This window comes from Paroedura picta, chromosome 10 (genome assembly GCF_049243985.1).
Source record: "Paroedura picta isolate Pp20150507F chromosome 10, Ppicta_v3.0, whole genome shotgun sequence".
In the NCBI taxonomy this organism is placed as follows: Eukaryota; Metazoa; Chordata; class Lepidosauria; order Squamata; family Gekkonidae; genus Paroedura; species Paroedura picta.
Window position 1 is genome coordinate 18,341,412 of NC_135378.1, and position 15,773 is coordinate 18,357,184.

Below are 15,773 nucleotides of genomic sequence, written 5' to 3' on the forward strand. Positions count from 1 at the left end.
AGAGTTGTTTTCATTGTCGGTGAAGGGAGGGACTGTGTACCAAATATATGGAGAGAAAGTCATAAAAGGTTCATGATCTTCAAGAGGCTGGTTTTCCCCTTCTCCACAAACATTCAGAAATACCCTGGTACAAATTACATTTATATTCACTTCTCAATGTACAAAACCCAAGATTTCAGAGGATAAATACTTACAGCAACTGCAGGGAGAAGAGTCCTTCAAATAGGCCTTTGGGAAGTTCTGTGATTTTGTTTCCATAAAGAACTCTGTGACAAATAAACAATCCAGAAAAGGTGACCGACTGGAAACAGAAATGTGCTCATCTAGAACTGCTCTACAATTGCACAGGACTGACACAAGGAAAGCAAAGGCTGCAGGATGGAATTAGGGATGCCAGTTTCCCCGTGAGACCCGGGAATCTCCCAGAATTACAGCTCATCTCCATACTGCAAAGATCAGTTCCCCTGAAGAAAATGGATGCTCTCTAGGGTAGACTCTGGGGCACTGTACTCCACTGAGTTCTCTGTCCTCCCCAGGATCCATCCCCAAATCTCAAGAAGTTTTCCAGCCTGGACCTGGGAACACTATCCCCCATCCCTTGCCAGTGACGAGGAGGGACCTGGTGACCCTAAATGGAACATGGTATTTTCATTAAGAGTTCAAGGAGCATTCCTTCCAGCTCTTTAGATTCACAGCAAAGAAACGGCCATTTTCAATTTGAGCCCTCTTTTATTTTGCTTTTGTTCTATCTGTTCCTCAAAGTACCACAAATGGACTATACTATCACTAAAGTGTCCTTAACCACGTGATTAGCAACTAAATAAGCCTTCCATGCTTTCTTCTCAAATGAAGCTATGGTTAAAATGAAAACTATGCTTATATGTCCGTCCCCCCCGAGCTCTGCAAATATCTACAGAAGTATGCCTGGCCCTGGCTCCGGCCTCGTGGAAAGAGCTGCCATCAAAGATCCAGGCTCTTACAGAGCTCCCAAAGTTCAGAAGGGCCTGCAAGATGGTGCTCTTTCACCAGATTTTGGTAAAGACCAAGGCTGCACTGTTACTATTTAAAAGCCCCACCCCACCAAACCCGCTTGCCCAGGTGTCTGCCTAAGCTATTCCCCTAACATCCCCTGATCCTATTTGCTTCAACATCTGGCCTGGGAGATGGTTTAACTGACAGGGCAATTGTCGTGTATTTTAGTTGAATTTTAAGATTATAAAGATTTTATTGTAAGATTATTACTCTTGTTGTATGCTGCCCCGAAACCTCTTTGGAGAGGGGCGGTCTGGAAATCAAATGAATGAATGAATGAATGAATGAATGAATGAATGAATGAATGAATGAATGAATGAATATTTCCAAGCCATTTTTAAATGCCCATCCCATACAGATAGGAACTGTTGCATGAAGAGTCAGACATGTGCCTACTGGTTCTCTATGCATGATCCTGCATTTCTCCAGCTTATAAACCACACATTAGCTTATGTGCCAATGACACAATCCATGGACTTGATGTTGATACTCCTCCTTTGCATGTTCATGTGACACAGAATAAACATTTGCACAGGACTCTATGTCTGAATTTTCAAAGCTTGGCAAGTGTGAACTGTGGGTTCGAAATCTGTCTTACCATAGGCAAGGAAAAAATTCTCCCAGGGAAACAAACACACAAACTGCACAACGTAATGTGTGTCTGCTTTCGTTGCCCTGAACTCTACATAATTACTCAGAATGGGACAATCTAGAAGAGTGTGACTTGAAACATTAATTTAATGAAGGTCAAAACCTTCAACAGTAAACCCTTAAACCCCTTAAGAGCTGGATCTGCAATGAAGCTGTGACAAATTATTTGGATTTGAGGTAGGGGAACCTAAATCTTGTCAAAATTAAAAGGATTAAACTGACATCAAGGATACATGGCTGCATGAAATGTTAATGCTGGTTTAAGTCCACCAAACATTCTTGAAAATATCTTTGTAATTTTGGACCTGGATGGCCAAGGCTTGTCTAAAGTTGTCAGATCTTATAAGATAAGCAGAGTCAGTCCTAGTTATGTCTTGTATGGGAGACCAGCAAGGATGTCCAAGGTTGCTATGCAAAGGCAGGCAATGGCAAACCACACTGTTCATCCCTTGCCTTGAAAATCCTCTGCGGACACCATGATGGCTACAACTTGAATGGTACTTTCCCCCATTACCCATTCTGTATGGCCTAGAGCAGGGGTGGCAAACTATGGCTCTCCAGATATCCATGGACTACAATTCCCATGAGCTCCTGACAACTGGCCATGTGGGCAGCAGCTCATGAGTACTCCACGGACATCTGGAGAGCCACTGTTTAGCCTCTCCTGGCCAAGAGCCATGAACGAATGGAAGAATATGTGTGGATTATATATAATTGCATTAAGACTTAAAAAAAAAGTCTCAGTAGTACTGCATGTTTGTTTTGGAGAAAAGGTGAGAACACAGCTGGTAGCTTAGGCATCTAGACGTTTTAGACATCCCTTCCCTGTAAACTGAATTCTAAAGCTAGATATCAGAAAACCAGCCCCTACTGACATACCCTTGTCACTTGTGACCTACACTTGGATACAATAATCACTTAAAATGTAAGGGGAGGGGCTGTGGCTCACTAGCTGAGCATCTGCTTTGCATGTAGAAGTTCCCAAGTTCAATCTCTGGCATACTGAGTTAAAAGGACCAGGAAGGAGGTAATGTGAAAGACCTCAGCCTGAGACCCTGGAGAGTCGCTGCTAGTTTTGATGGAGTGTGTATGGGGGGGGGGGGGTAGATCATATTTTCTTAAATTATTATTTCGTAATGCGAAGCTTGGTGTACCAGACTGTTTCGTAACAGAAGGGCCAGAAACTTGTTCTTGACTGTATCTGATATGTTCTATTCTCAAGGCCAGAGACAACTGTTTATACCATGCCATTGTTTATGTTACCAGAGGATTGAGAAAGAACAGAAAATTCCCTCTTGTAACCTTTCTTCCGGTCACTTAGCATAATGGAAATGGGTTGATCCTGTGGGACGTGCAAGGGGGTGGAGACCCCTGGTTATTGGTTTGACCTGAAAAGCATCATCTTTCTCTGCCTTCAATGGAATATTATAAAGTCTCATGTAATCCTTTGTCCGACACACAGGCTCTTTTGGGACCAACCCCCCCCCCCCCATGTCATTTTGTTCGTCTGCAGTTGAATAAAATCATAAAAGGTTTTCCAGTCTAGTGGTCATTCTATTTGGGTACTGCACACTAGGCAAACAGTCCTAAAAGGCCCAGACCAGGTCAGATTTGAGTAGACAGGACTGATTTTGATGGACCAGGACTGATTTTGATGATTCTGATTCAGTATAAGGCAGCTTCCTTTAGTCACTTTTTTCTAGGCTCCCTATAAAGTATCTGGCTGAATACTGGATGCCAGATCAGCCTTTGGCCAGTTCTGAAGCTATTGTATAATCTCAAAACTCAAAACCAGAAGAAAGATGCCAACCCCCACTCGCCACCTGAACCTCAGCAAAGCAAGGGACACTGCCCCGTCTTCTGAGACACGGGACTCATACTCACAGTGAATTGAGTGAGCGTAGCCCCTGGAAGGCATCTGGTGCAGCCTCTGAGATCTGATTATTGCTCAGATCGCTAAAACAAGAAACAAGATTGCATTCAGTTATTTCAAGCATGCTCTCCACTCTGCCAGGCTTCATCTTCAGTGAAACGGATAAACAGCTATTTATTTTATTTTATAAGGCAAAGTTCATGGACCTCTCAGGCCAAAGTGACTTCAAGTGATTTCAGTGTCCCAAATCACTTCACTACCATTGGAGGGAGAGAGAAGCAGTCTGGTACACTGCCATTTCGACTGATAGCAGACAGGTGTGTGCACTCCGTTCTCAGCCTAAAATGGCCACCACCGATTTCAACATACCTGATTGCTTCCCTTGGAAGATAGGGGGTGGGAGTGGTCACACACTGGAATGGCAGCAGGGCCTACGGGCCTCTCAGCTCTCAAACCAAAAGGGTTGCAAGCTACTTCACCCCCCTTTTTTTGCTTCTTCCCACTCCTAAGTGGGCAGAAGCAAAACAGTCTGCTTTGTTTTTTGGGGGGTGGAAGGGTTGGGTCATTTGGGCTCAGGTGTTTCGTTTGGGAACACCCTGAATCCCAAGCCAAACCAGAATTTCCCAGTTTATGCATTGCAGGGCATGGCTTCTAAAATAAAACTCTGTTTTTAGAAAGATTACTTTTGTTAACTGAAACATTATGTAGAGGTTCAGATTATTTCTGTGTAATAAATTAGTTAAGTCGCAGCTGTTAACATGATAAAAAGAGCTACATAGACCCAACAATCAGACACAGCCATAGCAACCAATCTGTCAGTTGTCAGAATTGCTTAAGTAGTGATAAACTGATGGAAGGTCCTTTATGCAACCATGATCAGCTTTTTAAAATTCAAATTTGTTTTATCTTAAACCCTAAGATATTTCTCACTCACATTCTTCTCAGCTTTTTGTACGGTGAGAAAGCTCCAGGAGGGATGACCTTGATAGAGTTTTGCTCCAACCGTCTAGCAAAGAAAAAATAATATTATGAAAAACTCCAAATCATAACACAAGAGCAATCTAAAAAATATGTATCATTCATGTCAGTATTAATGAAAAGGAATGCATTTTAAAAACATAGGTGTTTTTTTCCCTAGCTTGGTGAAAGATTATGCCATGGGAATCAAGGGTCAGCGACTGGTTTCATTTAAAAGACAAGAACAACAACAAAAAAAAGAAAGAAAGACATTTTATCACCCTGACATTCAGGGTAACGACAGCTGCAATTGAGAACTAATCTGCTTTTACATGTGCTACATATGTACGAACACACAACGTGCACAGATAGGGAAAGGTTACCATCTGTACCCCGTAGAAAGAACTGTAGCACTTTGCCCCCCCCCATACAAACCTGAAATAGAAATGATCCTCCAAGATTTTAAATGTTTTACTGTTCAACTTTAAAATTCAACTATGCTTTATTGTAGATGTTGTAAACTACCCAAGCCTCTGGGGAAGGGTGGCATATAAATTAGATTATAAATAAATAAATGAATATCTGGGGCATTCTGTGCTGCAAGAAGAAGAAGAAGAAGAAGAAGAAGAAGAAGAAGAAGAAGAAGAAGAAGAAGAAGAAGAAGAAGAAGAAGAAGAAGAAGAGTTGGTTCTTACATGCCATTTTTCTCTACCCGAAGGAGTCCCAAAGCAGCTTACATTTGCCTTCCCCTTCCTCTCCCCACAACAGACGCCCTGTGAGGTGGGTGAGGCTGAGAGAGCCCTGATATCACTGCTTGGTCAGAACAGTTTTATCAGTGCCGTGATGAGCCCAAGGTCACCCAGCTGGCTGCATGTGGGGGAGTGCAGAATCGAACCCGGCATGCCAGATTAGATGTCTAGTAACCGCACTGGCTCTCTCACCAAACAAGCAGCACTGATAGTTTCCTGGGCCGTTTTAAGGCAACTCATCTTTTAATAGAAAATGCAAGTAAAAGATTGAGGGATATCGTGCTACGGATGTCGATGAAAAAATGACTACTGCCCAACTGGTGTGGTTTCACATTCCTGACATGTATATTAGGCAAATTTATGATTACCGAATTAAGACTTTTCAACCCCCAAACCTCAGCAATCTCTTTTTAAACTAATTAATTACATTCCTAGACTGCCCCTATCAAACCTGTCTTCTCCAGGCATTTTACAACACTCATAAAATAAAATTAAAACAGTTACAAAGTGAAAACCAACAGAACACGGTTATTAGTGGTACCAAAACTATAGAGTTTTTTTTATTTCTGAGCATTTATTTGAAGGAGAGCAAGCAAGTGGTGGGTATGTTGCAACAGGGGATACCCCAGCTGGCCTCAACCGTAAGCCTGGCGAAAGAGCTCCATCTTGCAGGCCTTATGGAACTGTGCTAATACTGTTAGGACCCTGATTTTCTGTGGAAGCTCATTCTATGAAAGGTAGTTTCTCATGGACAACAAGATTGCCCTGGCATTCACAAGGCACATTTCCTAGATGTGTCATATTGTTGTTGGGCTGCTAGAATGATAGTAGCTTCTACAGATGCCTGGGCATTCCACAGCTTAATGTTGCCCTCAAAATACAGTTAGTGCAAACTAGGAAACCCAGCCATTCCAACTAGAGAACAACAGATCCTGGCTAGGGCATTTTAGGGCTTGTGTAGACTTGCTGACTGTAGGTTGTTAGCTTGATGGAGGATTCTTCTGGAATATGTCCCCCTGTGACTTCCGTTTCCATGTTGCTTTTTATTGGACTGGATCCTGCTCTAGGGGCTGCTGCAACAGTATATGTATTAATTCATAGGGTCAACAAAAGTTGGAAGCCACCTGATGGGCACATAACAATCATTCCTTACTTTTTGAAAGATACTGAATTTGATGTCTGACTGCAGTCGCTTCTGACTCCATTTCTACGATTTTAGGAACCTCAATTGAATCCTAAAGTGTCTGATTGCATTTGAGCTTGCAAATTCAGAGATGGGTGATTCAATGAAATACATTATTGTTTCCCAACAGAATGCAAACAAAGTGAAACAAAAACTTGATAAATTATGGTGAACCTCTTACAGGAAACCGCCAAATGAGAATCAAGGAGGCTTCTGAAGAGTTCTAGTTGCTGGGAAGATAGGAGAATGCTGGCAAATTGACAGGTTAGGCTGCAGGGATTCCCAACTAAGGGTCTAGGGACCCCTGAGGGTCCACAGGAGCTCCAAAAGGGGTCGTGGCATTTCCCCTCTTGCCTTAATAAACTAAGCCAGCGGTCCCCAACTTTCTTGTAGTTGCGGACCGCCTCCGAGGGTGGGAGAGAGCCGGCGGCCCGGCCGCTGCAGCTGCACATAAACACGCATGCGCAGTTGCCACGCGTGCACGTTTTCACCAGCAGGGGGCGCAAACACGCATGTGCGGCAGCTCCACGCGTGCGCGTTTGCATCGCTGGCGTGCCGGCGGCTATGCCTGCCTCTTCCCCCCCTCTCGCTGCAGCCCGGCACCATGGCCTTTGCAGCCCGATGCCAGGCCGTGGACTGGGGGTTGAGGACCCCTGAACTAAGCCACAAGCTAGGGAAATGGCTGCTTCCATTGCTCCCCCTCTTGAGCATGAGCTCTCTTGTGGTTTCTGTGTCTGGGAGGGGGCAGAGCCTGCATGCCTAATCTGCTCTTAAATCACCTCCTGTCTCTCCTCCCTCAGTCACCCTCAAGCCTGTCTGTTACCACAGGTGGTGATGTCACTTCTGGCGGCATTGCACTTCTAGGGGGGGGGAGGCATGGCAGGAAGGTGTGGCCAGCTGACATCACTACCGGGGCTCCTCAAAGCCTGGGGGAAAAACCTATTTTAGCAGTTCCTCCACAGTCAAAAGGTTGGAAAAGACTGAGTTAGGGATCTGGGAAAGCATCAGCTGGAGCATTGGCAGTCAGCAAACGGATACTGCAGGTGAGAGCAGGTGTAATTTTATTTATTTAATTCATCTGTACCCTGCCTTATTGCCCATTGGGGCCCCAAAGCAGCTTACATCGTTTTAGTCTCCTTCATTTTGATCTCACAACAGCCCTGTGAGATAGGTTGGCTGGAGAGAGCATGACTGGTCCAAGGTCACCCAGAGAGCTTCCATGGCATGTACCAAACAGTCTCTCAGATAACTCACAACTACTATACCAAAGCACAGCGGGCCACCGAGAAGAACTGCACCCCTGTGAACTGAGCAACAGACAGCGAGTATGAAACAATGAAAAGGTGAGAGGGAAAACAAGAAAAAAGCCATTTTGGACAAGGCCGATCCGCAGATAATATAGACAGAAAAACTCAGAAGTATGAGGAGATGCCAACTAAAGTGAAAACACATTATCAATGCCATGCTTTGCACATGTGTGGAAGTATGTATAAGAGCGGGAGTTCAGACTTTGAGATGAAATTCTTGCTCGAGGGCCTCTAAACCAGGGATTGCCAATCTTTTTGAATCTGCAGAGACATTTGGAATTTGGAACACTGCATGGTGGGTGCAGCATCAAAATGGCACCTGCAAAATGGCTGCTGAAGGAGGCGGAGCCAGCCACAAAACGACTGTCATAGCTTAACGTCAGTAATGCAGTGTAGATCAGTGTGCTGCAGTGGCAGCTACTGCCAAAACAGGTTTTGAAAAATAATCTGCATAGCCAATCAAAACTCCAGCAGTCAATAGCCCTACTTGACCCCGCTCGCTTCCCAAAAACACTTGGTGGGTGCTGTGACACCCATGACGATCAGCTTAGGAAGCCTAGCTATAGACTGCCAAAAATACTGAACTGATGAATCAGACTGTCTAATACAAAAACAATTGCACCTCTAAGACAAATACAATTGCTCCTTTTCCTTAAGGAACTGTATATGTACTGGGCTCCTACAAGACACACTGACACGGTTTGAATACTCATAAGGGCACAGGAACTTCAAGACATAAGGAGAAAAAATTACACAACAAGCCAATATCCCATTGATGCTATTAATAATTTGGTTCTCTTCCTAACCCGTCACAAAATTAAGCAACTTTCTAGTTCTATTCTGCGTGGGAGGGGAGAGTATCCCCCTCTCCAGCATGTCTATACACAGAGCAAAAGAAAAAGAGTGAGTGGGCTAAAGCTGGAGGAAGCATCTGGCCATGTCTGCTTCTGAGCTTTGCTCATAAAAAAGAAAACACACATCATGTCTGAAAATTTGCAAGACATCCTTTGCAATCTGATATTCCCCGACAGCTGATGTCTACAGGATGGAGACAGAGAAATTGCTTCTGTCTAATGTTGTTGTTGTTTTTAAGTGAACAATTGCAAATTAAACATTTTAAAATTCTCAGTGGACTGCTTCAGTATGCATAGCGATGCACATGTGTACACTCTCACTTGTATATAAACAGAGGAAGATGCATATACATCCACAGTTGGACAGAGGAGTGTGCTTTCTCATTCTCTTTGGTTCTCTCTCACACATTGATCCCATGCAAAAGTGTAGAGGGTTTGTGGGGCCCAGTGGCAGAACAGCTTCTTGGAATGCAGAAGGTCCCAGCTTCAGTCCCTGGCATCTTTGGTTAAAAGATCTGGACGTAAGTGTTGTGCAGCACCGTGTCCATGCACAGAGTATGTATATAATTCTGCGCATCCTACCTAGCAAATAAAGACCCATGCATTCTTTTAAGCATATTTGCAGATACAAGCTGGTATCAGACAGCAGCATCAGAACAGATAAATCTTAAGAAGAAGAAGAAGAAGAAGAAGAAGAAGAAGAAGAAGAAGAAGAAGAAGAAGAGTTGGTTTTTATATGCCACTTTTCTCTACCCAAAGGCGTATCGAAGTGGCTTATAGTCGCCTTCCCTTTCCTCTCCGCACTACAGACACCCTGTGAGGTGGGTGAGGCTGAGAGAGCCCTGATATCACTGCTCGGTCAGAACAGCTCTATCAGTGCTGTGGCGAGCCCCAAGGTCACCCAGCTGACTGCATGTGGGGAAGTGCTCGCCAGAATAGAAGTCTGCACTCCTAACCACTACACCAAACTGGTTCTCCATGATTGGAGAGCTCCCTGATTGAGACATATGGCTCTTACAGGGGACCACAGTGTGAATTGGTAACTGCATGGGTGAATAGTCTGTATATTTCATAAGGCATAAAAAATTAGTGCCACTCCTAACTTAGTCCTCATGTCATTCATTTACTTCAGCCTGTCTTGACTTTTTTACTGTTAAGAAACCCCTGAAACATTCTTCAGGTTTCGAGACTCCTCAGAAGTAGGGCAATAGTGCAGAATGTGGCTGGGAAGCACAGCTGTGTGCATGCCCACCCAAAGCACCTCCCCTTCCCACCCCTACAGACCCATCACTGGCCATTCTGGGAGCAGGGGATCATATCACCATATAAATGTTTAACAAATTTTAAAAATACATTCAAATTAATTAACTCCCACCCACTGGGGAAACCCTTACAGGGTAAGCAATAAACCCCAGGGTTTGACAAAACCTACTTCTCCAGATCAGAGGGGGTGCTCTTGACTGCTACATCATGCTGGGTCTCCTGCGGAGAATCCATGGGAACGGGCAAAATGCCTGCAAGGGAGTACCACCACACTTAACTAACTGTGACCTCTTTTCATTACTATGTCATCCAATTATCAATGTGATGTGAAAGACCTTAACCTAAGACCCTGGGAAACTACTGTGACTTGGGTATTCAAAGCTGACCTTAGCAGACAAGACTGACCAAATAGACCAAGGGTCCAATTGTACATAAGGCAATTTCATGTGTCACCTGTGACGTGTCTCTTGTTCTGCCGGACCAAACTGGGTAACTCCGCTCTGTGTTGAACGGATTAAATCGCAATGCTTCTGGATGAAGTGAAATCACGCCCAAGATCATTTTGACAAGAAAATAAGTAAACAACAGCTTACGCCAACCTCTCATTTAATTAACTGGGTTTAATTATGGGTGATGCATCATGGAAGTCATCAGATTAAATAATGGTCTCTTTTGGTTTTAATAGCCTCAGATACTACTAGGGAGTGTTATTAATTATGAAACAGACATGCTGAGAGAACTGATTATGTAGCAACAGTTTTGGGTAGGATAAATTATTTTAATATAAATGTGCTGCAAGTTTTTTGTTTGTTTTTTAAGTTTATTAACTCCCTGTTCCCTTCTCAGCCAACGGACAAGATGGTTTACTATTTCTATAGCCATTGTTACAAACAGAAATGCCAGTGCAGCTTGAAATCAAGATAGTCCGTTGATGCAGACGTTTATTCTCCATCAGTTCTTTGCTTGTCTCTCTCTATGGAAGAATAAATGGATAGCCACATTGGTATCCGATGAAGGGGTCATGGACATGAATGTTTATACCTTTAAGAACACTTTGTTGGTACCGTTGGACTCAAACTATGGAATAACCAAGTGATATAGGCTCTGAATTTGTTCCCGGGTTTTAGAATAACCTTCCAAGTGATGTACTGGCACCGTTCTCCAAACCAAAAGCACCATTAGGCAACCTGTCATGAGCAGGCCTGCTCATGCCATGGATTAGGATTGGGGTCTGACTACAAAGCTCTGCTGGCCTTCTTCCATAGCTTGGTTTGGTGTAGTGCTATTTGGTTGTCCTGACTCCCAGCAGGACTCATGCCTTGGCTGGAGAGTTGTCTTTAGTTTTATTCTTTCTTTCTCCTGGTTCCCAGGAGCAGAGTAAATGTGTTGTAATCTTATTGCATATTTTGACTGGGCATCCGCCCTGGTGCTTATGAGTTTGTTTTGGTGGGCTTGCAAGGAGCAAAGTCTTAGAGCGGGGATTCCCAACCAGGAGTCTGTAGACCCCAATGGTTGAGGGGGTCCACAGGAACTCTGGAGGGGATCTGTGGCTTTTCCTCTCCTGCCTTAATGAACTCAATCACAAGCCAGGGAATCAGCCATTTCCATTGCTCTCACTCCCCCCTCTCTTGAGCTCGAGTGAGTTGTCTCATGGTTTCTGCACCTGGGAGTGGGTGGAGCCTGCATGCTTACCCCCACTTTAAACTGCCTTCTATCTCTCCCCCATCCCCAGGCCTCATCTAGCCTGCCTATTAACTTTTGGTGACTTCCGGGGTATGTGGCAGGAAGGCATGGTCAACTGACACCACTCTAGAGGTTCATTGAAGCCTGACACATTATTTCAGGGGGCCCTCCATGGTCAAAAGGTTGACAAAGGCTGACATAAAGGGTAGTTTGGGAAAGGACTTCATAAGCATGGGTTATGCAAAGCCATGGTGTTGGGGGAAGTTGGCCCACAAGATTTAAGTAGGCTTTCCTGTAGGGCTGGAGTGATGGAAATCACTTTATATATGTTTAACATGACTGTGATCTGTTAAGTCGCCGAAGCGGCCGAGGTGCGCCAAAGCACCCAACCCTAGAGAGGTTAGAGCAGCCTTTCTCGACTTGTTAACATTGAGAAATCTCTGAAACGTTCTTCAGGCTTCAAAAAATCCTAGAAACAGTGTGATCATGCAGAATATGGTTGGGAATCAAAGCTGTGTACGTGCCCACCTGGGGCCCCTCCACTTCCCACACTCTCCAGGATGATCATTGGCCATTTTGGAAGGGAGGAATGGTTGACATGACCATATGCAGTCATATCACCTGATTTTTTAAAAATAAATAAACAAACATATAGGTAAAGGTAAAGGTAAAGGTATCCCCTGTGCAAGCACCGAGTCATGTCTGACCCTTGGGGTGACGCCCTCTAGCATTTTCATGGCAGACTCAATACAGGGTGGTTTGCCAGTGCCTTCCCCAGTCATTATTGTTTACCCCCCAGCAAGCTGGGTACTCATTTTACCAACCTCGGAAGGATGGAAGGCTGAGTCGACCTTGAGCTGGCTGCTGGGATTGAACTCCCAGCCTCATGGGCAGAGCTTTCAGACTGCATGCCTGCTGCCTTACCACTCTGGGCCCAAGAGGCTCTAACAAACATATATTAAACACTAATTAACTCCCAACCATTCGGGAAACCCTTCCAGAGCCACCAAGTGACTTCAGGGTTTCACAGGAACTGAGTGCATACAAGGTATCCATGTGGGCCCACAAGAAACCTTAATAGGGTAGTTCAGGAAAAGTCCTGCTGAACAAGACAGAAGTTGATTGGACAAATTCTAATGGACAACTGCAAAGTGGTTTGTGACAAAAAAAATCACTCCTTGAGAGTGCTGTAGCTCAGTGCAACTATGACTACATTTGAACTGGCTTCCCACATGTTGTGGTCGGGCTGTGTGATAGGATACCCATACTGGCAGCAGCTCTGCTTTGGGTTCCCTACAGTACAGACCACTGCCAGTCTCCCTGAATTGTGGGGTAGTCAATTATAGCGCTCTCACAACCACATGGAGTCAGAGCACGGTAAGGAAACAATTTTGGGCAATACCTTCCGATTAGGTGCATGAGCCACGCAAAATGGCTCTTGAAATGGAAACAGAAGTGGGCTGACACAAAGAAGGAGTAGGCATCAAGTAACCAACTGCTTCACTCTGACCTTTTCCACACTAGGAATTGAGCCCAGCCCAGCGCTCGTAAAGTCATGGGGCTAATTCTGCTTCTGGATGATGATGCCAGTCTGGGGCAGTCCCAGGCCAGGCCCAATGCAGCCCCTCAGTTGGTCCGTGTTCCCTTGCCACAGGCCAAATGAGGGCCTGAATCATGCCAGGCCCAAGACTGCCCCGTGCTAGTACAAATGTCATCCAGAAGTGGAAATTAGATGAGTGCCCATCTGAATTCATAGTGCAGAAAAGGTCCCCAAGTCTCTTTCATTGGGACTTGGGGAGGCACAGAGACACAGGGAGAGAGGAAGCATTATGGTGGGTCACACAGTTCTGAAGATAAGGTATTCAGGATTTCCAATATGGTTAACTGGCAGATGAGATTATAGAGGGCAGCGTGAGATGATGGATTTTTAACTATGATTTAACCATTTTTAAAAATCTTTTCTCATTGTTGTAAACTGCCCCAAGCCCACTTGCCAAGAGGGACGGTATAAAAATAAAATAATAAATAAGTATGGGATTCACAGGATTACAAAACAGCATATTTCTACTGTTGATCTGAGATTCAGTTTGACTACGGTGAGGTAAGACATTACATGTTGTTCTCCATGAAGTGCCTGAGTTCCCAGCGACAATTTGTTTCAGATCTGCGGAGAGCTCAGAAGACAGTTAGCTGTACTGAAAGAGGATCAAACAGAGCTAAAAGCACAGCAGTTGACAGGAGTAAGTGGAAGGAACCAGCAGTGTGTATTTCTCAGAAGATTTTTGAAAAGATGGAAGCAGAGATGAGAAAAAAGGGACTAGTAGTCAGCTCTGTGTATCGATAGATCCTGCCCGTGACAAACATTTAGATTGCAAATACCTGTGTAGTATCAGGATCAAGGTACAGGCTTTCCAAAATAAAAGATTGGTTATAGCAGTATCTTCTAAACAAATTCACGCATTATATTAGCATATGAAGAGTGGGGGAAATCCCCTTGATATTAATCTTTTCTCATATAATGAACAACAATAACAAAAAATCCATTTGTTGTTGTCTTATCTTCTTTATAGATTGAATTTCATGGCACACGTATTTCCATTGATCATTCTATGTAAGATAAATCTAATTAGATGCAAAGAGTTTAAGAAGACTTGCCTTTTTTCCCCCTCATAAAATTACCTTAATTAAAAACTCTTGTTCTATGTAGTGGCTCACGGCAAATGCAAAATTGATCATGCTCAAGTAACTTTTCAAAAACGCATTTTGGAAATTAGGACTCGGGGAGAAAATTCTGCCGGCAAATGTTCATAAACTACATAGCCGGGCTGAAAAACACCACAGCACACTTATTTTCATGTTGTCACTATTCCTCATTTCTGCTCCAATATTATATTCTCTGAATATGAAAGACGGCATGGTGCACATATTTTAAAGCATTAGCTATGATCTGTCCTTTGTGAGACACAGTTTACAAACCTGGGCACATTCACTTGGAATTGTCCCGCTGAACTGTGTAATATTTCCGAACAAATATTATAAGGAGTAGGCCAACAATCAGTTCCAGAAAGAAGTTGAATAAACCAGTGGAAAATGACAGGGTTTCATGAAGGCAGTCAAACCAATATGGGGAAAAATGCTGGGTGCAAACAAAACACTAAGCTTGGCTGAAAATCACTAGGAGGGGCACTGATGTGTGTTCCTTCCCTTTACATGTGACATAATTCTGGGGCATTAACCAAAGCTCTCTGTCCTTAAGGGGTCTGCATAAATAAATGCAATGTGATATCCATGCTAGGAACTCAATTATCAGACACCTGTGGGCCTAATTCAGATTCCTGCTCAATTGCAGTCTTTAAGCAGCTGCTGGATGGATACATATCGCAGATGCTTTGGGCTGATCCTGCATCAAGCAGGGGGGTGGACTAGATAGCCAGTATGGCCCCTTCCAACTTGATGATTCTATAATCAGGACCCTCATCCATAGGGAGAAGACGCTTTAGTCTCTCCCTGCACACAGTGTTTTCCCTGACCTAAAATGGCCCCAGGGAACAATTACCTTTGAGGAAACAGATATGTAGCCCATCAGCACCTTAAAGGCTAACATGTTTTGCATGGTATAAACTTTAAAGAGTCAAAATTGCCTTTATTAGGTACAAGTAGGAACTAGGAGACCACTTGTTCCTACTTGTATCTCATGAAGGAAGCTTTGACTCTCGAAAGTTTATATCCTGCTTGTTGGGCTTTGTCTCTTGTTGGGCTTTGTCTCTTGTTGGGCTTTGTCTCTTGAAAGTTTACACCCTGCAACTGGACACTAATCTTGTTGTTTTAGAGCAACACGACTCCCAAGCAGAAACTATGTAGACCATTTCCCTGCATCTTCCCTGGGCCAGAACTTAAGTTTGGACTGGGGGCACAGCAAATCAAAAAGGGAGCTGAAATCATAGACTCATGGAGTTGAAAGGGACCTCCAGGGTCATCTAGTTCAACCCCTAACAAAACCCTGGTTGAGAAAGCTTGCTTCAGACTGTCTACTATTAATGTAAGTAGATGACATACTCATAATGAGCAAAGAAATTTGGCAGCTTCATGTTGCAGCGTAGATACTCTACTGACAAATGCTGCTTCAGTATGCAAGAACTGCTGAAGCTTGGGCTAAGCCACCCATTGTCTGGAAGATTTTCTCAAGGGCATGGTTTTCTTCTAGGACTGATACCAAATCAT

The 15,773-nt window shown here is 44.0% G+C and overlaps 1 protein-coding gene across 9 annotated transcripts in view; it reads right to left on the reverse strand.

Annotated features, from left to right (window-relative positions):
• The window catches only part of SLIT2 (slit guidance ligand 2), a 350,865-nt gene that overhangs the window by 78,152 nt on the left and 256,940 nt on the right, over positions 1-15,773 (reverse strand). For all 9 annotated transcript variants that reach the window (XM_077301591.1, XM_077301593.1, XM_077301587.1 and 6 more), the window contains exons 10-12: positions 4,491-4,562; positions 3,568-3,639; positions 195-266 (exon numbers count right to left, since the gene is read on the reverse strand). In XM_077301591.1, coding sequence (XP_077157706.1) covers positions 195-266; positions 3,568-3,639; positions 4,491-4,562 — 216 coding nt within the window. The remainder of the gene's footprint in view (positions 1-194; positions 267-3,567; positions 3,640-4,490; positions 4,563-15,773) is intronic.